Raw genomic sequence first — 24,914 nt, forward strand, 5'->3', positions numbered from 1 at the left:
TTCCCAGTATCCATCACCGGTATTCCCAGTATCCATCACCGGTATTCCCAGTATCCGGTATTCCCAGTATCCATCACCGGTATCCTTCACCAGTATTCCCAGTATTCTTGACCAGTATTCCCAGTATTCTTGACCAGTATTCCCAGTATTCTTGACCAGTATTCCCAGTATTCTTGACCAGTATTCCCAGTATTCTTGACCGGTATTCCCAGTATCCATCACCAGTATCCATCACCAGTATCCATCACCAGTATCCATCACCAGTATCCATCACCAGTATCCATCACTGGTATTCCCAGTATCCATCACCAGTATTCCCAGCTTCGCTCCCTGATTTTTGCCGCTGTCGGCCAGAGGACTAAAGTAGGAAAAAGCTGCGGAGCCCCCACTGCCCGGGATAACGGGGGGCCGCGTGGTGACATCCTGATCAGACTCATGCTGCTTTCTGGCAGTTGTGGACCCCCCATCTTTTACTGTCCGAATAAAGGGTCTCGTAAGTGCCTGGATATATTCTCTGGCCATAGAACTTTATTGCCCCATCAACAGGTTTCCTATTTCTGCCGCCATATGGTGCACAGAAGTAACACCGCACCCATATATTACTGCACTGTTCCCACATGGAGCCAGAAACTGGCAAAGATGCCCATGTGCTGCCGTATAGAGCCTAAAGTGCCCACATAATGCCATCCTGACCATCTGCATGGAGTTCCCGGGTGACACCGCAGATGATGGGAGTTATCTTTCCTCAATCATGAAGTGACATGCTGTAATTTTGGATAAAATGTGACGCGTTCCGGAATCTCTTGTCATCACTGTTGTGGCCCTTAAAGGGGCGGCGACTCAGAATTAGACTGGGGTAATCCCCCCTCTGAGAGTCTTGTATCACACTGCCCTCTGGTGGTGAGCACAGGAATGACAATCATTCTGCGATGGTGGAAGTGGAATAACCCCCCAATACCTCGCTCACCCCCAACTCTGCCGACCAGCAAAGGAAGAGAATTTTTGGGATAAGGCGGAGTCATTTATTAGGAGCGTTACATTATCCCCGTTACATGGCGGTAGAGCCCCCCTCCCCCCGTACACTGATCACACGCTATTGTCTAATAGCTCAAGGCCATGTGATCTCTTCTGCTTCCTGAAACAAGTCTGTGCAGAGTGGAGAGGCAGTGTACTGTACAGCGGACAGCACCTCGCGATCCAACAACCGGAGCCTCTCAGACAAGACGAGGGGCTGTAGGCGACACCTAGGCGGTGATCACAGCTAGCGTCCGACCCTCTGTGTAATAGGGGCAGTCCCTGCTATGGACACTGAGCAGTGCATTCGTGGTGGTCGCCTCCCCGATGTCCGCCATACGCTTGGTAACACGTGTAAGTGCCATCAATTGTGGGGTAAGTCCAGTTATCCTCATACACCACAGTCCACAGCACCGCTGCGCCCCCGTCCTGGTTACGAGCCTTTTTGCTTGCAATCAATCCTGAAAAAAGAAAAAAAAAAAAGAGAATTACGAGTATTCATTGACCTAGTGATCTATACTGGTTACCAGTCACTCCAGTATAGGAAACAAGTCACTGGTGTGAGCTCCGACATGGCAAAACATGATACACCGCAGCCACCACTAGAGGGAGCCGGCTACTGCTAGAAATTACATCAGTATGTAGCAAAGAGCTCCCTCTAGTGGTGGCTGCAGGAAAATTGTGTGTATATATCATAGATCTATAGCTATAGATAGATATATATATCACACATATCTAGATTATATATATATACACACAAACACACAAAGATATATAGTGTGTAGGTAACACATGTTAGTGTTGATATATTACATAAAATCCCAATATGTAGCAAGTATTTGTGAAGTGTAAAGGAAATTTTATATATATAATCTATCTAATATATAAAGGTGTGTGTGTGTGTGCGTGTGTGTCCGTGTGTGTGTGCGTGTGTGTCCGTGTGTGTGTGTGTGTGTCCGTGTGTGTGTGTCCGTGTGTGTGTGTGTGTCCGTGTGTGTGTGTCCGTGTGTGTGTGTCCGTGTGTGTCCGTGTGTGTGTGTGTCCGTGTGTGTGTGTGTGTCCGTGTGTGTGTGTGTGTCCGTGTGTGTGTGTCCGTGTGTGTGTGTCCGTGTGTGTGTGTGTCCGTGTGTGTGTGTGTCCGTGTGTGTGTGTGTGTCCGTGTGTGTGTGTCCGTGTGTGTGTGTGTGTGTCCGTGTGTGTGTGTGTGTGTGTCCGTGTGTGTGTGTGTGTGTGTCCGTGTGTGTGTGTGTGTCCGTGTGTGTGTGTGTGTGTGTCCGTGTGTGTGTGTGTGTCCGTGTGTGTGTGTGTGTCCGTGTGTGTGTGTCCGTGTGTGTGTGTGTGTCCGTGTGTGTGTGTCCGTGTGTGTGTGTCCGTGTGTGTGTGTCCGTGTGTGTGTGTGTCCGTGTGTGTGTGTGTGTGTGTGTGTGTCCGTGTGTGTGTGTGTGTGTCCGTGTGTGTGTGTCCGTGTGTGTGTGTGTCCGTGTGTGTGTGTGTGTGTGTCCGTGTGTGTGTGTGTGTGTCCGTGTGTGTGTGTGTGTGTGTCCGTGTGTGTGTGTGTGTGTCCGTGTGTGTGTGTGTGTCCGTGTGTGTGTGTGTCCGTGTGTGTGTGTGTCCGTGTGTGTGTGTGTCCGTGTGTGTGTGTGTCCGTGTGTGTGTGTGTCCGCGTGTCCGTGTCCGCGTGTCCGTGTCCGCGTGTGCGTGTCCGCGTGTGCGTGTCCGCGTGTCCGCGTGTGCGTGTCCGCGTGTGCGTGTCCGCGTGTGCGTGTCCGTCCGTGTGCGTGTCCGTCCGTGTGCGTGTCCGTCCGTGTGCGTGTCCGTCCGTGTGTCCGTGTCCGTGTGTGTGTCCGTGTCCGTGTGTGTGTCCGTGTCCGTGTGTGTGTCCGTGTGTGTGTGTGTGTGTCCGTGTGTGTGTGTGTGCGTGTCCGTGTCCGCGTGTGCGTGTCCGCGTGTGCGTGTCCGCGTGTGCGTGTGCGTGTCCGCGTGTGCGTGTCCGCGTGTGCGTGTCCGCGTGTCCGCGTGTCCGCGTGTCCGCGTGTGCGTGTCCGTCCGTGTGCGTGTCCGTCCGTGTGTCCGTGTCCGTCCGTGTGTCCGTGTCCGTGTGTGTGTCCGTGTCCGTGTGTGTGTCCGTGTCCGTGTGTGTGTCCGTGTCCGTGTGTGTGTCCGTGTCCGTGTGTGTGTCCGTGTCCGTGTGTGTGTCCGTGTCCGTGTGTGTGTCCGTGTCCGTGTTTGTCCGTGTGTGTCCGTGTCCGTCCGTGTCCGTGTCAGTGTGTGTCTCCCCGGGATTGGCATCTGCACCATCGCAGCTACAGCTACAAAATTTTGCACACACACATGTCTGGACCCCGAGAGCGTCATAGACTATGTTTTGAGGGGAAATTTTTAACCCTGCACTTTACAGTTATTCGCCAAAAAAACCTGCCTCCATTAAAGCGAATGGAGCTGGGAGCCACAGTGCAGCCAGAACTTCAGAAGAATGCGCAGCCACGCCCTTATATGGAATGTTGGCGTGTCACAATGCAGCCAGGGAAAGAGGCAGAGACAGAGACCGACCGACAGGGAAAGAGACCGACCGACAGGGAAAGAGACCGACCGACAGGGAAAGAGACCGACCGACAGGGAAAGAGACCGACCGACAGGGAAAGAGACCGTTACTATCCTGGGCGTTAATACATTCTATTTTGTTAACAGCAGTTATTAACCCGGTCGAAGCTGGGGAGTACAGCTAATATATATATATATATATATATATATATATTATAATTAACATTGGGCTGTGCATTTCTATTCAGCCCCCCTGAATCCTGGGGGGACCAATCACCTCTAGAAGTCACTGATTCGTCCATTGTCGTAGCCGGGGTGTACTTTCTTCTCAGTATAGCTACAGCTGTTCTGTGAAGGCCTCAAAGGTTTGAAAATATTAAGGATCAAACAGTATCATGAAAGCCAAGGAGCACCCCGGACAGGTCAGGGATATAGAGGAGAAGAGGAAAGCAGGGTTAGGTTATAGAAAATAGCCCAAGCTCTGAACATGTCACGGAGCACTGATCAATGCAGCATCCAAAAAATGGAAGGATTACGGCACAACGGCAATCCTATAAGACATGGCCGCCACCGAAACTGAGACCTCAAGAAGGAGAGCGCTAATGAGAGGAATAGCAGAGAGGCCCCTGGTGACGGGAGGAGCCACAGCCACAGCGATCACAGCTCAGGAGGGAGAATCCATCCACAGGACGAATATTAGCCATATATTGCATTAATCTGCCCTGTGTGGACACAAGACAGACATTATTGAAAGCCTTAAAAAGTATGTAGAAGACACAGCGAGCAGTGGAAGAAGGGGCTCTGGCCTGATAAGGCCAAAGGAGAACTGTTTGGGATAAAATAACACTGCACATCACCCTGATAACACCCTCCCCACAGTCACACATGGTGGAGGCAGCATTCTGCTGTGAGGAGGCTTTTCTTCAGCAGGGGCAGGGGCTGGTCAGAGGTGATGGAAGATGGATGAAGCTAAATACAGGACAATCCTGGAGGAAACCCTGTTAGAGGCTGCAGCAGACCAGAGACCGAGGTGTAGGACCTTCCAGCAGGACAACGACCCTCAGCATCCTGCAGAGCTACAATGAAGGGATCAGATCAGAGCATGTTCCGGTGTGTGAGCGGCCGAGTCACCGTCCAGACCGAATCCCCCCAGAATCTGCGACAAGACGGGAAAATCCCCGATCACTGACGTCTCCATCCAACCTCACCGAGCGAGAGAAGAGGAAAGGTCACCTCTAGATGAGCAAAGCCCGAGAGACCCCAAACAATAGAGGAAGGTGGTCCTACAAAGTACTGACTCCGGGGGATGAGTACTAATGCAAAACAGAGAAAGGTGGTCCTACAAAGTGCTGACTCCAGGGCTGAGTACTAATGCAAGACAGAGAAAGGTGGTCCTACAAAGTGCTGACTCCGGGGCTGAATACTAATGCAAAACACATCAAGGTGGTCCTACAAAGTACTGACTCCGGGGGATGAATACTAATGCAAGACAGAGAAAGGTAGTCCTACAAAGTGCTGACTCCGGGGGATGAATACTAATGCAAGACAGAGAAAGGTGGTCCTACAAAGTGCTGACTCTGGGGGCTGAATACTAATCTAATGCACCTCATAATTTTCAGATTTTATATTTTGAAAATATTTGGGAAAACCAGGAATCCTTTTTTCTAGATTTCACAAACCCTTGTACTCGGTGTTGGTCTCACAATCAAAAACAAATATATATATTTGTTTGTAACGTGAACAGATGTGGAAATGTTTATGGGGTGTGAATACTTTCTCAAGGCGCTGTACGTGCATTGTATAGTGTCTGTATGACATAACACGGCGTCTCACCTGGATCTGTGCGGCCTCTGCCCGATCACAGGAGGAATGCAAGGAATGAGCCACTGATAACAGTACAAAGGTTCAGCCCCGCACCGCCCCCTGCTGCCCTCACCCTGCTATTACATAGGACTCCACTGATCCAGACGGGATGCGTTATGTTGTATAGACGCTATGAAGTGCATTGTGACCTCCTTTCTGGCTGCTGCAAAACTAGATCTTCAAGCAGACACTGAGACATGTAAACTGCCTGAGGGGATTGTAGTTTTGGAAGATTTCCTGGAAAATGCTCGAGTTCCCCATTAACTTCAGTACACAAGTTGTGTTCGACTGCGAGCATGGTAGTGCCCGCTCATCACTAGTTACCAGTACTGAGCCCCCGAGCATGGTAGTGCCCGCTCATCACTAGTTACCAGTACTGAGCACCTGAGCATGATAGTGCTCGCTCATCACTAGTTACCAGTACTGAGCACCTGAGCATGGTAGTGCTCGCTCATCACTAGTTACCAGTACTGAGCACCCGAGCATGGTAGTGCCCGCTCATCACTAGTTACCAGTACTGAGCACCTGAGCATGGTAGTGCCCGCTCATCACTAGTTACCAGTACTGAGCACCCGAGCATGGTAGTGCTCGCTCATCACTAGTTACCAGTACTGAGCACCCGAGCATGGTAGTGCCCGCTCATCACTAGTTACCAGTACTGAGCACCTGAGCATGGTAGTGCCCGCTCATCACTAGTTACCAGTACTGAGCACCCGAGCATGGTAGTGCTCGCTCATCACTAGTTACCAGTACTGAGCACCTGAGCATGGTAGTGCCCGCTCATCACTAGGTACCAGTACTGAGCACCCGAGCATGGTAGTGCCCGCTCATCACTAGTTACCAGTACTGAGCACCCGAGCATGGTAGTGCCCGCTCATCACTAGTTACCAGTACTGAGCACCCGAGCATGGTAGTGCCCGCTCATCACTAGTTACCAGTACTGAGCACCCGAGCATGGTAGTGCCCGCTCATCACTAGTTACCAGTACTGAGCCCCCGAGCATGGTAGTGCCAGCTCATCACTAGTTACCAGTACCGAGCACCCGAGCATGGTAGTGCCCGCTCATCACTAGTTACCAGTACTGAGCACCCGAGCATGGTAGTGCCCACTCATCACTAGTTACCAGTACTGAGCACCCGAGCATGGTAGTGCCCGCTCATCACTAGTTACCAGTACTGAGCACCCGAGCATGGTAGTGCCCACTCATCACTAGTTACCAGTACTGAGCACCCGAGCATGGTAGTGCCCACTCATCACTAGTTACCAGTACTGAGCACCCGAGCATGGTAGTGCCCACTCATCACTAGTTACCAGTACTGAGCACCCGAGCATGGTAGTGCCCGCTCATCACTAGTTACCAGTACTGAGCACCTGAGCATGGTAGTGCTCGCTCATCAATAGTTACCAGTACTGAGCACCTGAGCATGGTAGTGTCCACTCATCACTAGTTACCAGTACTGAGCACCCAAGCATGGTAGTGCCCGCTCATCACTAGTTACCAGTACTGAGCACCTGAGCATGGCAGTGTCCACTCATCACTAGTTACCAGTACTGAGCACCCCAGCATGGTAGTGCCCGCTCATCACTAGTTACCAGTACTGAGCACCTGAGCATGGTAGTGCCCGCTCATCGCTAGTTACCAGTACTGAGCCCCCGAGCATGGTAGTGCCCACTCATCACTAGTTACCAGTACTGAGCACCTGAGCATGGTAGTGCTCGCTCATCACTAGTTACCAGTACTGAGCACCTGAGCATGGTAGTGCCCGCTCATCACTAGTTACCAGTACTGAGCACCCGAGCATGGTAGTGCCCGCTCATCACTAGTTAAGAGTACTGAGCACCTGAGCATGGTAGTGCCCGCTCATCACTAGTTACCAGTACTGAGCACCCGAGCATGGTAGTGCCCACTCATCACTAGTTACCAGTACTGAGCACCTGAGCATGGTAGTGCCCACTCATCACTAGTTACCAGTACTGAGCACCTGAGCATGGTAGTGCTCGCTCATCACTAGTTACCAGTACAGAGCACCCGAGCATGGTAGTGCCCGCTCATCACTAGTTACCAGTACTGAGCACACGAGCATGGTAGTGCCAGCTCATCACTAGTTACCAGTACTGAGCACACGAGCATGGTAGTGCCCGCTCATCACTAGCTACCAGTACAGAGCACCCGAGCATGGTAGTGCCCGCTCATCACTAGTTACCAGTACTGAACACCCGAGCATGGTAGTGCCCGCTCATCACTAGTTACCAGTACTGAGCACACGAGCATGGTAGTGCCAGCTCATCACTAGTTACCAGTACTGAGCACCCGAGCATGGTAGTGCCCGCTCATCACTAGTTACCAGTACTGAGCCCCCGAGCATGGTAGTGCCCGCTCATCACTAGTTACCAGTACTGAGCACACGAGCATGGTAGTGCCAGCTCATCACTAGTTACCAGTACTGAGCACACGAGCATGGTAGTGCCCGCTCATCACTAGTTACCAGTACTGAGCACCCGAGCATGGTAGTGCCCACTCATCACTAGTTACCAGTACTGAGCACCTGAGCATGGTAGTGCCCGCTCATCACTAGTTACCAGTACTGAGCACCCGAGCATGGTAGTGCCTGCTCATCACTAGTTACCAGTACTGAGCACACGAGCATGGTAGTGCCCGCTCATCACTAGTTACCAGTACTGAGCACCCGAGCATGGTAGTGCCAGCTCATCACTAGTTACCCTCACTGAGCACCCGAGCATGGTAGTGCCCGCTCATCACTAGTTACCAGTACTGAGCACCTGAGCATGGTAGTGCCCGCTCATCACTAGTTACCAGTACTGAGCACCCGAGCATGGTAGTGCCCGCTCATCACTAGTTACCAGTACTGAGCACCCGAGCATGGTAGTGCACGGTCATCACTACTAGGAAGCAATGTGCCTAGGGGTCAATACTAGGATTGTAGATTCCTTGATAATTATGGCAGTGCCGCCATTCTTTACACTGCAGGTATAGCACAAATCTGATCATAATGATGGATGTGCAGAGATCATAGACGATGGTGGTGAGGATGCATCAATTTACATGAAAACCTGCAATAAGTGACCATATGGCCCTGTGTGAGGACCCGTACACTGCTGCGGGCAGCGACTGGGACCGTAGGTCACTATTTCATCCAAGTCGTCCCTGAGGAGAGAGACCCCGGGGGCTTCTCGTGCCGGTGATGCCTGTAAGTCGTGTTAGAGGAGGTTTGTGAGGATGTATACGGCTCTGATCTATAAGCCTTCTATATACTCAAAGGGACCACCTCCCCCCCCCCCCCCCTTCTCGGAGGCTTTCCTTTCCGAGCTCAATTTTCGGAGTCGTCCTCTTCATCCTCGCACACCGGATCTGTATACAGGAATGGATCCTGTCGGTGATGATCGGAGCTGTCAGACCCAGGCGCCCACCATACACCCCCCTCCTATAGGACGGCAGTGACGGGCACGATGGAGGTTACTGGTCTCGTTAGTCAGCGGGGTCAGGATTAATGAGCACAGACAAGGAATAAAAAGAAAAAGATTTTATTTTTTACAGTAGAACAATTAATGTTTAGTGCAAGGAGGAAACGATGACGGGACATGCAGAAGAAGCCGCAACACCGGGGTCCTGTTACATAGGGGGGCGCTCGTCACATCGTGTGCAGGGTTAATGAAGGGTGAGATGCAAACTAGAGAAAAACAGAATCATCCCCAACACGTGGCACCAGTCAGAGCCCCCCCCCACCATTATAACAACCCCGCGCCCCCCCATATCAAAAGTGCTATTAAATATTCAGTCATTCAAATAAAAAGCTGCCTCATAAAGGGTTAACCCCGCAGGCACCGAGACCCCCTGACTACAGGAGCCAGACCCCCGGGGCCTGTGGTGCATAGAGGTGGCACACGGACACCGAGCCGCTTCCGGTCCTCAGACTAAGACTGAGCTGCAGTACCAGGCCCAGCCTGTGCATACGGGGGGCGCTGGTTTCCTTTCCGGATCATTTATCCATCCTCCCGCATCAGGATTTGTGCACTTTAATTAAATAAATCTTCCTTCCTCATAAAAAAATATCTATTTACAAGTGATAGCGGGAATTTTTGAGTGATTTGTACAGGGTCCCATATACCATCAATAGGGGGGCAAGACTCGCTCCATACGTAAAAAGCTGCACCCCCCCCCCCCCAAATATGGAGCGGGGATGGCGGCCATAGCTTATCACCACCTTTAAGGGAACCTATTCCTATCGTCTTCCAAAAACAGCGCCACCCTGCTTCAGAGGTCAGGTCTGGTATTACAGGTAAGCTGCATTTACTGCGATGGAGCGGAGCTGAAAATCCAAAACACTCGCTCAATGGCTGCCCTGTTTTTGGGAGACAGTGGCCATGTTTATGTACTGTTTACGGTGGATGTCGTCGCAGAAACGCCCCCGAGGTGCAGCGTGCGAGGGATTCACAATGCTGCGCACACTGTCCGTCCCGGGGGGCCGTGTCCTGCACACATATACGACTTAGTGGGGGAAACATGGACTGGAGACGGATGTATTTACATGGCGTCGTACCTCGGAGGCGTCTGAGGTATACGGTAGTGTTCACACTGTATACGGGGGCGGCTGTGGTGAGGGCACGTCACAATGTCCTGTGCCCGGGTTAGTGCTCACAGCAGCGTGTTAATACCAGCGGGGGGGGGGGGATCAGAAGTAATAAAGATGAATACTGTGATCTCTCTCCGCAGGGAGGCGGCTGCGCAGCCCCCCCCCAGAGCGAGCGGGCCGCGCAGCCCCCCCCCAGAGCGAGCGGCCGCGCAGCCCCCCCCAGAGCGAGCGGCCGCGCAGCCCCCCCCAGAGCGAGCGGCCGCGCAGCCCCCCCCCAGAGCGAGCGGCCGCGCAGCCCCCCCCAGAGCGAGCGGCCGCGTAGCCCCCCCCAGAGCGAGCGGCCGCGTAGCCCGCTCCCCTCCACCTCAGCGGTCCCTTCAGTTGGTGAGCACTGACTTTGGCATGAAGGGCTCCTTGTGTGATGGCGTCTGGCCGCCGCCGCTGATGGACAGGACGGGCTCCGGCGTCCGCGGGAGGCTGTACAGGTACACAGCACCTATGACCAGTCCAGCGCCCAGAGCAAAGGGCAGGTCCACGTGGAATCCAAAGAGGTGGACAGAAACGGCGGTGGACACCACGATGGACAGCGAGGTGGCAAAGCCTTTCAGGATGTTGTCGGCGTATTTCACCACCACGGCCACCAGGAGCCCGCCAAAGGCCTGGTTGAAGATGACGCACCACACCAGAGGCGTGTAGCCATAGAAGAAGCCACGTTCGGCCATGGCCACGCCGTCTTGCTGCCACATGGCCAGGAGTCCTAGCGCTGTGCCGAAGATGCCAAGCTGAACGTTGCGCAGCCAAACGGAGGCAGAGCTGCCCTTCAGGATGCGCTCAAAGTACACGCCCGCGAAGCCGGAGGACAGGCAGGACACCGCCACCGCGATCAGGCCCACGATGTAGTTCTGCCCGCTCACTGCCACGCTCTCCTTCCTGCCCGACTGCTCAGACTGCACGATGGCCACTCCGATGAAGAGGATGACGAGCGAGCCCCACTGCAGGCGAGACAGGCCCTTCCTCAGGAGCAGCACCGAGAACAGGGCCGTGGTCAGGATCTTCAGCTGATACGTGACCTGAAACATAAGAACAGAAGTGTGACTGCAGGAAACCGGGGCTGCCAGGAGGAGCAGAAGAGTGACTGCAGGAGGACAGGGGAGATGACTATAGGAGAAGAGGGGGCTGCCAGGAGGAGCAGAAGAGTGACTATAGGAGAAGAGGGGAGATGACAGGAGGAGCAGAAGAATGACTATAGGAGAAGAGGGGGCTGCCAGGAGGAGCATAAGAGTGACTGCAGGAGGACAGGGAAGATGACAGGAGGAGCAGAAGAGTGACTGCAGGAGGACAAGGGGCTGACAGGAGGAGCAGAAGAGTGACTGCAGGAGAAGAGGGGGCTGCCAGGAGGAGCAGAAGAGTGACTATAGGAGAAGAGGGGGCTGCCAGGAGGAGCAGAAGAGTGACTGCAGGAGGACAAGGGGCTGACAGGAGGAGCAGAAGAGTGACTGCAGAAGAGGGGGCTGCCAGGAGGAGCAGAAGAGTGACTATAGGAGAAGAGGGGGCTGCCAGGAGGAGCAGAAGAGTGACTGCAGGAGGACAAGGGGCTGACAGGAGGAGCAGAAGAGTGACTGCAGGAGGACAAGGGGCTGACAGGAGGAGCAGAAGAGTGACTGCAGGAGGACAAGGGGCTGACAGGAGAAGAGGGGGCTGCCAGGAGGAGCAGAAGAGTGACTGCAGAAGAGGGGGCTGCCAGGAGGAGCAGAAGAGTGACTATAGGAGAAGAGGGGGCTGCCAGGAGGAGCAGAAGAGTGACTGCAGGAGGACAAGGGGCTGACAGGAGGAGCAGAAGAGTGACTATAGGAGAAGAGGGGGCTGCCAGGAGGAGCAGAAGAGTGACTATAGGAGAAGAGGGGGCTGCCAGGAGGAGCAGAAGAGTGACTGCAGGAGGACAAGGGGCTGACAGGAGGAGCAGAAGAGTGACTGCAGAAGAAGAGGGGAGATGACAGGAGGAGCAGAAGAGTGACTGCAGGAGAACAGGGGGCTGCCAGGAAGAGCAGAAGAGTGACTGCAGGAGAACAGGGGGATGACAGGAGGAGCAGAAGAGTGACTGCAGGAGGACAAGGGGCTGACAGGAGGAGCAGAAGAGTGACTGCAGGAGGACAGGGAAGATGACAGGAGGAGCAGAAGAGTGACTGCAGGAGGACAAGGGGCTGACAGGAGGAGCAGAAGAGTGACTGCAGGAGGACAAGGGGCTGACAGGAGGAGCAGAAGAGTGACTGCAGGAGGACAAGGGGCTGACAGGAGGAGCAGAAGAGTGACTGCAGGAGGACAAGGGGCTGACAGGAGAAGAGGGGGCTGCCAGGAGGAGCAGAAGAGTGACTATAGGAGAAGAGGGGGCTGCCAGGAGGAGCAGAAGAGTGACTGCAGGAGGACAAGGGGCTGCCAGGAGGAGCAGAAGAGTGACTATAGGAGAAGAGGGGGCTGCCAGGAGGAGCAGAAGAGTGACTGCAGGAGGACAAGGGGCTGACAGGAGGAGCAGAAGAGTGACTGCAGAAGAAGAGGGGAGATGACAGGAGGAGCAGAAGAGTGACTGCAGGAGAACAGGGGGCTGCCAAGAAGAGCAGAAGAGTGACTGCAGGAGAACAGGGGGCTGCCAGGAAGAGCAGAAGAGTGACTGCAGGAGGACAGGGGGATGACAGGAGGAGCAGAAGAGTGACTGCAGGAGGACAGGGGAGATGACAGGAGGAGCAGAAGAGTGCAGGATGACAAGGGGCTGACAGGAGGAGCAGAAGAGTGACTGCAGGAGGACAAGGGGCTGACAGGAGGAGCAGAAGAGTGACTACAGGAGAACAGGGGAGGAGCAGAAGAGTGACTGCAGGAGAAGAGGGGGCTGCCAGGAGGAGCAGAAGAGTGACTATAGGAGAAGCAGAAGAGTGACTGCAGGAGAAGAGGGGGCTGACAGGAGGAGCAGAAGAGTGACTGCAGGAGAAGAGGGGGCTGACAGGAGGAGCAGAAGAGTGACTGCAGGAGGACAAGGGGCTGACAGGAGGAGCAGAAGAGTTACTGCAGAAGAGGGGGCTGCCAGGAGGAGCAGAAGAGTGACTGCAGGAGAACAGAGGAGGAGCAGAAGAGTGACTGCAGGAGGACAGGGGGCTGCCAGGAGGAGCAGAAGAGTGACTGCAGGAGGACAGGGAAGATGACAGGAGGAGCAGAAGAGTGACTGCAGGAGAACAGAGGAGATGACTGCAAGAGAACAGGGGAGATGACAGGAGGAGCAGAAGAGTGACTATAGGAGAAGAGGGGGCTGCCAGGAGGAGCAGAAGAGTGACTATAGGAGAAGAGGGGAGATGACAGGAGGAGCAGAAGAGTGACTGCAGAAGAAGAGGGGAGATGACAGGAGGAGCAGAAGAGTGACTGCAGGAGAACAGGGGGCTGCCAGGAAGAGCAGAAGAGTGACTGCAGGAGGACAGGGGAGATGACAGGAGGAGCAGAAGAGTGACTATAGAAGAAGAGGGGGCTGCCAGGAGGAGCATTAGAGTGACTGCAGGAGGACAAGGGGCTGACAGGAGAAGCAGAAGAGTGACTGCAGGAGAACAGAGGAGATGACTGCAAGAGAACAGGGGAGATGACAGGAGGAGCAGAAGAGTGACTATAGGAGAAGAGGGGGCTGCCAGGAGGAGCAGAAGAGTGACTATAGGAGAAGAGGGGGCTGCCAGAAGGAGCAGAAGAGTGACTGCAGGAGGACAAGGGGCTGACAGGAGGAGCAGAAGAGTGACTATAGGAGAAGAGGGGGCTGCCAGGAGGAGCAGAAGAGTGACTATAGGAGAAGAGGGGGCTGCCAGGAGGAGCAGAAGAGTGACTGCAGGAGGACAAGGGGCTGACAGGAGGAGCAGAAGAGTGACTGCAGAAGAAGAGGGGAGATGACAGGAGGAGCAGAAGAGTGACTGCAGGAGAACAGGGGGCTGCCAGGAAGAGCAGAAGAGTGACTGCAGGAGGACAGGGGGCTGCCAGGAGGAGCAGAAGAGTGACTGCAGGAGGACAAGGGGCTGACAGGAGGAGCAGAAGAGTGACTATAGGAGAAGAGGGGGCTGCCAGGAGGAGCAGAAGAGTGACTATAGGAGAAGAGGGGGCTGCCAGGAGGAGCAGAAGAGTGACTGCAGGAGGACAAGGGGCTGACAGGAGGAGCAGAAGAGTGACTGCAGAAGAAGAGGGGAGATGACAGGAGGAGCAGAAGAGTGACTGCAGGAGAACAGGGGGCTGCCAGGAAGAGCAGAAGAGTGACTGCAGGAGGACAGGGGGCTGCCAGGAGGACAGGGGAGATAACTATAGGAGAAGAGGGGGCTGCCAGGAGGAGCATTAGAGTGACTGCAGGAGGACAGGGGGCTGCCAGGAGGAGCAGAAGAGTGACTGCAGGAGGAGAAGAGGGGGCTGCCAGGAGGAGCAGAAGAGTGACTATAGGAGAAGCAGAAGAGTGACTGCAGGAGAACAGGGGGCTGCCAGGAAGAGCAGAAGAGTGACTATAGGAGAAGCAGAAGAGTGACTGCAGGAGAACAGGGGGCTGCCAGGAAGAGCAGAAGAGTGACTGCAGGAGGACAGGGGGCTGCCAGGAGGACAGGGGAGATAACTATAGGAGAAGAGGGGGCTGCCAGGAGGAGCATTAGAGTGACTGCAGGAGGACAGGGGGCTGCCAGGAGGAGCAGAAGAGTGACTGCAGGAGGACAGGGAAGATGACAGGAGGAGCAGAAGAGTGACTGCAGGAGGACAAGGGGCTGACAGGAGAAGCAGAAGAGTGACTGCAGGAGAACAGAGGAGATGACTGCAAGAGAACAGGGGAGATGACAGGAGGAGCAGAAGAGTGACTATAGGAGAAGAGGGGGCTGCCAGAAGGAGCAGAAGAGTGACTGCAGGAGGACAAGGGGTTGACAGGAGGAGCAGAAGAGTGACTATAGGAGAAGAGGGGGCTGCCAGGAGGAGCAGAAGAGTGACTATAGGAGAAGAGGGGGCTGCCAGGAGGAGCAGAAGAGTGACTGCAGGAGGACAAGGGGCTGACAGGAGGAGCAGAAGAGTGACTGCAGGATGACAGGGGAGATGACAGGAGGAGCAGAAGAGTGACTACAGGAGGACAGGGGAGATGACAGGAGGAGCAGAAGAGTGACTATAAAAGAAAAGGGGGCTGCCAGGAGGAGCAGAAGAGTGACTATAGGAGAAGAGGGGGATGACAGGAGGAGCAGAAGAGTGACTGCAGGAGGACAGGGGAGATGACAGGAGGAGCAGAAGAGTGACTATAGAAGAAGAGGGGGCTGCCAGGAGGAGCAGAAGAGTGACTGCAGGAGGACAAGGGGCTGACAGGAGGAGCAGAAGAGTGACTACAGGAGAACAGGGGAGGAGCAGAAGAGTGACTATAGGAGAAGAGGGGGCTGCCAGGAGGAGCAGAAGAGTGACTGCAGGAGAAGAGGGGGCTGCCAGGAGGAGCAGAAGAGTGACTATAGGAGAAGAGGGGGCTGACAGGAGGAGCAGAAGAGTGACTGCAGGAGAAGAGGGGGCTGACAGGAGGAGCAGAAGAGTGACTGCAGGAGAAGAGGGGGCTGACAGGAGGAGCAGAAGAGTGACTGCAGGAGGACAAGGGGCTGACAGGAGGAGCAGAAGAGGGGGCTGCCAGGAGGAGCAGAAGAGTGACTGCAGGAGGACGGGAGATGATAGGAGGAGCAGAAGAGTGACTGCAGGAGGACAAGGGGCTGACAGGAGGAGCAGAAGAGTGACTGCAGGAGGACAAGGGGCTGACAGGAGGAGCAGAAGAGTGACTGCAGGAGAAGAGGGGAGATGACAGGAGGAGCAGAAGAGTGACTGCAGGAGAACAGGGGGCTGCCAGGAAGAGCAGAAGAGTGACTGCAGGAGGACAGGGGGCTGCCAGGAGGAGCAGAAGAGTGACTGCAGGAGGACAGGGGGCTGACAGGAGAAGCAGAAGAGTGACTGCAGGAGGACAGGGGATATGATAGGAGGAGCAGAAGAGTGACTGCAGAAGAGGGGGCTGCCAGGAGGAGCAGAAGAGTGACTGCAGAAGAGGAGGCTACCAGGAGGAGCAGAAGAGTGACTGCAGGAGGACGGGAGATGATAGGAGGAGCAGAAGAATAACTGCAGGAGGACAAGGGGCTGACAGGAGGAGCAGAAGAGGGGGCTGCCAGGAGGAGCAGAAGAGTGACTGCAGGAGGACAGGGAAGATGACAGGAGGAGCAGAAGAGTGACTGCAGGAGAACAGAGGAGATGACAGGAGGAGCAGAAGAGTGACTGCAGGAGGACAGGGGGCTGACAGGAGGAGCAGAAGAGTGACTGCAGGAGGACAGGGGATATGATAGGAGGAGCAGAAGAGTGACTGCAGAAGAGGGGGCTGCCAGGAGGAGCAGAAGAGTGACTGCAGAAGAGGAGGCTACCAGGAGGAGCAGAAGAGTGACTGCAGAAGAGGAGGCTACCAGGAGGAGCAGAAGAGTGACTGCAGGAGGACGGGAGATGATAGGAGGAGCAGAAGAATAACTGCAGGAGGACAAGGGGCTGACAGGAGGAGCAGAAGAGGGGGCTGCCAGGAGGAGCAGAAGAGTGACTGCAGGAGGACAGGGAAGATGACAGGAGGAGCAGAAGAGTGACTGCAGGAGAACAGAGGAGATGACAGGAGGAGCAGAAGAGTGACTGCAGGAGAACAGAGGAGATGACAGGAGGAGCAGAAGAGTGACTGCAGGAGAACAGAGGAGATTTCTGCTCCTCCTGTCAGCCCCCTGTTCTCCTGCAGTCACTCTTCTGCTCCTCCTGTCGAGTGACTGCAGGAGAACAGGGGGCTGACAGGAGGAGCAGAAGAGTGACTGCAGGAGGACAGGGGGCTGACAGGAGGAGCAGAAGAGTGACTGCAGGAGGACAGGGGAGCCCCCTCTACACTTACGGCTGGTTTCACACTACGTTTATTTAACATCCGTTGAAAACGTTTTTTTTAGCGGAAAAGCGGATCCAGTGCAAATGCGTTTTCATTTCAATGCATTTGCAATGGACTCGCGTTAACATCCGTTCACCTGCGTTTGCCTGCGTTATAGTGAGGATCCAGCGACTTGCAGTTTTTTAACATCTTTCAAAAACGCTACTTGTAGCGTTTTTGAGCTGCGTCCAAATACCGCAAATTGCTGGATCCTGACTATACTGCATGCAAACGCATGTGAACACTGGCGTGCTGATAGACAAGATCCTGCTTGCTCTACTGAGCATGCCCAGAACCAGTCTCGCGTGATCTGTCTCTCTCCCCCTCCCTCCCTCTCTCTCCCACCTGAGAGCTGCGGACACTCGTAACCAAGGTAAATATCGGGTATCCAAGGCCGATGTTTACCTTGGTTACCAGCGTCTGCAGCTGTCAGAAGCCTCCTCCCAGTCTAGTTCCCCTCACTCCCGATCACATGACTCCAATGCCCGCCCCTAAACATCCAGTGACAGGATCCTGCAAAATAACAGATGCGTTTGCAGCAAAAAAACGTTCCTGACGCATGTTAAATAAACGTAGTGTGAAACCAGCCTACCTCCGCCATCACCTGGGACACATGCCTTTAATAAAGCTCAGGCCAGAGTGCTGCTGGGTGTTTTTCTTACTGGTAGAGGGATAATTTTACCCCGGGTCCCTCCCCCGGTCACATATTCACCCTCCGGCATTTTCACCTTTCTTCGTCATTACTCCGATCCCGCAGTGACATCTTATTACTGATTCTGATTGGCCGGAAGTCACAAGTTACATCACAAACTCCCACTAAAAGTCTATGAGGGCCAGAACGAGGCTCCCATAGACTTGTAAAGAAAATGTCGAAAAGCGAGTACAAGACCGGGGACGGGGGACCTCGATTAGAATATATTCAGCTCCTCTCCATCTGCGCAGTGTCGGTGCGCACCGCAGATGTGACACAGATATACACACAGGCAAAAGGGTGGGGGCCAAACCCAAAAGGCACAGGTTTCGGGCTCGGCGGCTCTGACCTGGGACCGGCGGGGGTTTAGGATTCTGACGTCAGATTTAATCTCAAGACAATTACCTATTTTTATCATTTCCATCTCCTGAGACGTAAGGAGGTGTTACGCCACAGGGGCATTGTCCCAGGCTTATGGGCGCACCCTCCTGCACCTGCCGAAATCCAGCCGCCCTACAAAGGAACCCGCCCGTCACACAAGGGATAGAGAAGCCGGGCAGGAGGAAAGAAGGGGTATTTTATTCATAGAGATCCCTGGTGTTTGTAGTCAAGAGTCCAGTGGGCGGTCCTACTAGTGATTGACAGCTGGATCTGCATCCACATCCATACAGAGGACTGTCAATCACTGACTAGGACCGCCCACTGGACTCCAGGGACGTCGCTGAATAAAAGGCAGGTTTTACAGAAACTTTTCCCACAAAAATGTCTGAATCTGATGTCAACATCCGGTCACAGCCGCCATCGTCATCCCGACATATTAATACCGCAGGTGCGAGGGGAGGGGCCGGGGTCTTACCTGGAAGGTGGCGGCCGGGAGGTTGGAGATGGCCACATACTGCAGGTTGTTCTGTAAGGTGTAGATGAGGGAGGGCACCGCAAGCTTCAGGGTGTCCATGTACTGGATGATGATGGCGTCGTACAGATACACCGCCAGCTCCTTCACATTACCTGCAGAAACACAGCACACCGCCTCAGTCACAGTCTGACCGCTGCGAGGCCCCCTGCAACCGCTGCGAGGCCCCCTGCAACCGCTGCGAGGCCCCCCGCAACCGCTGCGAGGCCCCCCGCAACCGCTGCGAGGCCCCCCGCAACCGCTGCGAGGCCCCCCGCAACCGCTGCGAGGCCCCCCGCAACCGCTGCGAGGCCCCCCGCAACCGCTGCGAGGCCCCCCGCAACCGCTGCGAGGCCCCCCGCAACCGCTGCGAGGCCCCCCGCAACCGCTGCGAGGCCCCCCGCAACCGCTGCGAGGCCCCCCGCAACCGCTGCGAGGCCCCCCCGCAACCGCTGCGAGGCCCCCCGCAACCGCTGCGAGGCCCCCCGCAACCGCTGCGAGGCCCCCTGCAACCGCTGCGAGGCCCCCTGCAACCGCTGCGAGGCCCCCTGCAACCGCTGCGAGGCCCCCCGCAACCGCTGCGAGGCCCCCTGCAACCGCTGTGAGGCCCCCCGCAACCGCTGCGAGGCCCCCCACAGTGCAGCAAAGCCCCTACAGGGCGAGGAAATCCCCACAACTATGGCCGCAGCTCTACAGGGCGAGGGTCTCCGCACAACTATGGCCGCAGCTCTGCAGGGTCAGCGCCATCACGGGGACATCGTGACTTCCGGGAATGTACAGGACTTGTCAGGACTGACCCTATGGTAAGGCCAAAGAAAACACCCGCACAGCCGGTCAGCTTCCTCCGCTGCGATCTGCCAGCCTCCCCCCTCCTCCGCTGTACCCAGCCAGCCTCCCCCTCTCCTCCGCTGTACCCAGCCAGCCTCCCCGTCTCCTCCAGTGTACCCAGCCAGCCAGCCTCCCCGTCTCCTCCAGTGTACCCAGCCAGCCTCCCCCTCTCCCCCGCTGTACCCAGTCAGCCTCCCCCTCTCCTCCTCTGTACCCAGCCAGCCTCCCCCTCTCCCCCGCTGTACCCAGTCAGCCTCCCCCTCTCCTCCGCTGTACCCAGCCAGCCTCCCCCTCTCCTCCGCTGTACCCAGTCAGCCTCCCCCTCTCCCCCGCTGTACCCAGTCAGCCTCCCCCTCTCCCCCGCTGTACCCAGCCAGCCTCCCCCTCTCCCCCGCTGTACCCAGCCAGCCTCCCCCTCTCCCCCGCTGTACCCAGCCAGCCTCCCCCTCTCCTCCGCTGTACCCAGTCAGCCTCCCCCTCTCCTCCTCTGTACCCAGCCAGCCTCCCCCTCTCCTCCTCTGTACCCAGCCAGCCTCCCCCTCTCCTCCTCTGTACCCAGCCAGCCTCCCCCTCTCCTCCTCTGTACCCAGTCAGCCTCCCCTCTCCTCCTCTGTACCCAGCCAGCCTCCCCCTCTCCTCCGCTGTACCCAGTCAGCCTCCCCCTCTCCTCCTCTGTACCCAGCCAGCCTCCCCCTCTCCCCCTCTCCCCCGCCAGCCTCCCTCTCCCCCGCTGTACCCAGCCAGCCTCCCCCTCTGTACCCAACCAGCCTCCCCTGCTGCCGTCTTACGAGTCCTGTATAAATAAAGCCTGGTTTTATTTGGTGTCCGTCCCTTTTTTTTATTTCAGGATCTCTGCTTGTTGTCAGTATTGTTCACGTTTATTTGCAAAGTTCCAGATCTCGTCCCATTGTTCTCTCGGGTCACGGCTCCGATATCCTGGAGTAATTTGATTTGCGCTGCCCTGATCCGGTCTTTTCTTCCCGGCGCCACAAAGTGACAGGGACTATTGTACGTGGCAGAGACGCCGGGATGTCGGGCGAAGAAGAGAGGACGGCAGCACAAGCAGCACACCGCCCGCACTGCTCCCGGATCAGGACGATATTTCCGCAGCAAGCAGAAATCTTATAAGAACAGCAGAAGACACAAGACCTTCCTGTAAAGACTGGGAGACCCCCGCAGAGACCCCCCATTAATGATATCTGGAGGGGGCTGGATCCTTTTGTTCTCCCTGGAGATAAGATCCCACCCGGGAATTGTCTGAAGATCAGACTTATCTGAGTGGATTTGTATCTGGAGGACACAAGACAATGGCTCCGGATAAAGGAGACAGAGGACAGAGGAACATGCAGAGATCCCGCCATGATAAGGGGGGGGGGCAGAGTCATCCTGAGGCTCCTGCTGCAGAGATCCCGCCATGATAGGGGGGGGGGCAGAGTCATCCTGAGGCTCCTGCTGCAGAGATCCCGCCATGATAGGGGGGGGCAGAGTCATCCTGAGGCTCCTGCTGCAGAGATCCCGCCATGATAGGGGGGGGGGGGCAGAGTCATCCTGAGGCTCCTGCTGCAGAGATCCCGCCATGATAGGGGGGGGCAGAGTCATCCTGCGGCTCCTGCTGCAGAGATCCCGCCATGATAGGGGGGGGCAGAGTCATCCTGAGGCTCCTGCTGCAGAGATCCCGCCATGATAGGGGGGGGCAGAGTCATCCTGAAGCTCCTGCTGCAGAGATCCCGCCATCATAGGGGGGGGGGCAGAGTCATCCTGAGGCTCCTGCTGCAGAGATCCCGCCATGATAGGGGGGGGGCAGAGTCATCCTGAGGCTCCTGCTGCAGAGATCCCGCCATGATAGGGGGGGTCAGAGTCATCCTGAGGCTCCTGCTGCAGAGATCCCTCCATGATAGGGGGGGGCAGAGTCATCCTGAGGCTCCTGCTGCAGAGATCCCGCCATGATAAGGGGGGGCAGAGTCATCCTGAGGCTCCTGCTGCAGAGATCCCGCCATGATAAGGGGGGGGGGGGGGGGGAAGAGTCATCCTGCGGCTCCTGCATGTCTCTGCCTAATCCCCAGCACAGAGTCCTCCATCTGCAGAGCAGAGTCTCACCCCACAGCAATGACATCTCTATTCTGCGCCCATCGGGGCTTTTCTTGTGTCCATGGGTAGAGTCTGGTCTGACGCCGCTGGACAAGGGATATTTCTCTGCAGATCTGATCTCATGCAATCTGATCTCCGCTCATGTGCGAGCGGCACTTTCCCATGTCCCCCAGACAACACCTCCTGTCACACCCCACTCACAGATCGCCCAGCATTTTTATTTCTATACTACAGGGCAGGGTGTTGATAGGTTGCAGGAAGGGTTGTCAGGGGGACACAGCTTTGGAACGGATAGGTTGCAGGAAGGGTTGTCAGGGGGACACAGCTTTGGAACGGATAGGTTGCAGGAAGGGTTGTCAGGGGGACACAGCTTTGGAACGGATAGGTTGCAGGAAGGGTTGTCAGGGGGACACAGCTTTGGAACGGATAGGTTGCAGGAAGGGGTGTCAGGGGAACACGGCTTTGGAACTGAGGTTGCAGGAAGGGTTGTCAGGGGGACATGGCTTTGGAACTGAGGTTGCAGGAAGGGTTGTCAGGGGGACACGGCTTTGGAACTGAGGTTGCAGGAAGGGTTGTCAGGGGGACACGGCTTTGGAACTGATAGGTTGCAGGAAAGATTGTCAGGGGAACACGGCTTTGGAACCAGCACGTACCTCTCTTCTGGGCCAGCATGAGCAGCAGGCAGGTGATGCCCTTGAGGATCTCGGCCATGACCACCGCGGTGGTGGAGAAGAAGTGGTCGCCGGGCAGGGTGCGGGCATAGCGAATGCTGAGGATGAGGGAGGCGTTCTGCACAACCAGCACGGCCAGGCTCAGATACTTCAGACGACGATTCACCCCTGCGAGAGAAAGGAAGAAGTTACATTTATACAGCCCGACCGCGGCTGCACTGGTTCTACTGGTCCGGAGCGAGCGCTGCGCAGTGCATGCACCCGGGTATAGAGAAGACTCAAGGACGAGGCCTGCGCAGCGCATGCACCCGGGTATAGAGAAGACTCCGACCTCTGCCCTACAAAGAGGACAGACCGCACCGTGACCCCTACCACTACCCCGACTAACGCAGAACTACAACTCCCAGCATGCACCCGGGTATAGAGAAGACTCCGACCTCTGCCCCACAGAGGACAGACCGCGCCGTGACCCCTACCACTACCCCGACTAACGCAGAACTACAACTCCCAGCATGCACCCGGGTATAGAGAAGACTCCGACCTCTGCCCCACAAAGAGGACAGACCGCGCCGTGACCCCTACCACTACCCCGACTAACGCAGAACTACAACTCCCAGCATGCACCCGGGTATAGAGAAGACTCCGACCTCTGCCCCACAAAGAGGACAGACCGCGCCGTGACCCCTACCACTACCCCGACTAACGCAGAACTACAACTCCCAGCATGCACCCGGGTATAGAGAAGACTCCGACCTCTGCCCCACAAAGAGGACAGACCGCGCCGTGACCCCTACCACTACCCCGACTAACGCAGAACTACAACTCCCAGCATGCACCCGGGTATAGAGAAGACTCCGACCTCTGCCCCACAAAGAGGGCAGACCGCGCCGTGACCCCTACCACTACCCCGACTAACGCAGAACTACAACTCCCAGCATGCACCCGGATATAGAGAAGACTCCGACCTCTGCCCCACAAAGAGGACAGACCGCGCCGTGACCCTCAACAAACCCCACCACCACCCCAACTAACGCAAAACTACAACTCCCAGCATGCATCACAGCCGGGTATAGAGAAGACACAAGGACGAGGGCTGCGCAGTGCATACACCCGGGTATAGAGAAGACTCCGACCTCTGCCCTACAAGAAGGACAGACCGCACCGTGACCCCCTACCCCGACTAATGCAGAACTACAACTCCCAGCATGCATCACAGCCAGGTATAGAGAAGACTCCGACCTCTGCCCTACAAGAAGGACAGACCGCGCCGTGACCCCTACCCCGACTAATGCAGAACTACAACTCCCAGCATGCATCACAGCCAGGTATAGAGAAGACTCCGACCTCTGCCCTACAAAGAGGACAGACCGCGCCGTGACCCCTACCCCGACTAACGCAGAACTACAACTCCCAGCATGCACCCGGGTATAGAGAAGACTCCGACCTCTGCCCTACAACAAGGACAGACCGCGCCGTGACCCCTACCACTACCCCGACTAACGCAGAACTACAACTCCCAGCATGCACCCGGGTATAGAGAATACTCCGACCTCTGCCCTACAACAAGGACAGACCGCGCCGTGACCCCAACAAACCCCACCACTACCCCAACTAACGCAGAACTACAACTCCCAGCATGCACCCGGGTATAGAGACAGCACAAGGGCGAAGACTCCGACCTCTGCCCTACAAAGAGGACAGACCGCGCCGTGACCCCCAACAAACCCCACCACTACCCCGACTAACACAGAACTACAACTCCCAGCATGCATCACAGCCGGGTATAGAGACAGCACAAGGGCGAAGACTCCGACCTCTGCCCTAGAAGAAGGACAGACCGCGCCGTGACCCCCAACAAACCCTACCACTACCCCAACTAACGCAAAACTACAACTCCCAGCATGCATCACACCCGGGTATAGAGAAGACACAAGGGAGAAGAATCCGACCTCTGCCCTACAAAGAGGACAGACCGCACCGTGACCCCCAACAAACCCCACCACTACCCCAAAACTACAACTCCCAGCATGCACTGCACCGTACTCACAGATGACACACTCCATGGTCTGCTGCGGTGACCTGCGACCTCCAGTGACTCCACAACTCCCAGCGAGCCCCAATATAACCCCTGATGGGAGGGCTCATTACAGGGGAGGGGGCTAGATAATGACCGGGTGTGGTCTCACCATACACGGGAGGGGGCTAGATAATGACCGGGGGTGGTCTCAGCGTAGGACACACAGGGTTAATACACAACCAGTTATCAGCACACAATATAAAACCGCCCCCTAGATTCCATTGTTCTGTGGTCCAAACACCCGGCGCCGAAGTGTCTCCGCTCCGCACCCCTCCTCCACGTCCCTAAGTGTCCCCCGCTCTCCACATCCCCGCTCTGCGTCCCTCCCTCCTAGGTGTCCCCTTCTTCGTGTTACCGCTATTTCGCGTCCCCACTCCGCGCCCCCCCTCCCCAGTGTCCCCGCTCCGCGCCCCCCCCTCCCCAGTGTCCCCGCTCCGCGCCCCCCCCTCCCCAGTGTCCCCGCTCCGCGCCCCCCCCTCCCCAGTGTCCCCGCTCCGCGCCCCCCCCCTCCCCAGTGTCCCCGCTCCGCGCTCCCCTCCCCAGTGTCCCCGTTCCGCGCCCTCGCCTCAGTGTCCTGTGGGGGTCCCGGCCCCTCCAGTATGACAAGTGCTCCGCACAGAACACACGCAGCTTTCATTCAGTGGAGGGGCCGCGCTCCGCTCCACATCTGCGCCCTACACCCCCCTTCCCCCCCAAAAAAAGAGGCAC

General features: G+C 56.1%; 1 protein-coding gene across 1 annotated transcript in view; it reads right to left on the minus strand.

Annotated features, from left to right (window-relative positions):
- Positions 1–1,023: 1,023 nt before the first annotated feature.
- SLC35A2 (solute carrier family 35 member A2) overlaps positions 1,024–24,914 on the minus strand; it is a 29,783-nt gene continuing 5,892 nt past the window's right edge. The window contains exons 2-5 of the mRNA XM_075322990.1: positions 22,112–22,297; positions 18,507–18,658; positions 10,407–11,080; positions 1,024–1,475 (exon numbers count right to left, since the gene is read on the minus strand). Coding sequence (XP_075179105.1) covers positions 1,448–1,475; positions 10,407–11,080; positions 18,507–18,658; positions 22,112–22,297 — 1,040 coding nt within the window. The 3' untranslated portion in view covers positions 1,024–1,447. The remainder of the gene's footprint in view (positions 1,476–10,406; positions 11,081–18,506; positions 18,659–22,111; positions 22,298–24,914) is intronic.

The sequence above is a fragment of the Anomaloglossus baeobatrachus genome, chromosome 9 (genome assembly GCF_048569485.1).
Source record: "Anomaloglossus baeobatrachus isolate aAnoBae1 chromosome 9, aAnoBae1.hap1, whole genome shotgun sequence".
Taxonomy (NCBI): domain Eukaryota; kingdom Metazoa; phylum Chordata; class Amphibia; order Anura; family Aromobatidae; genus Anomaloglossus; species Anomaloglossus baeobatrachus.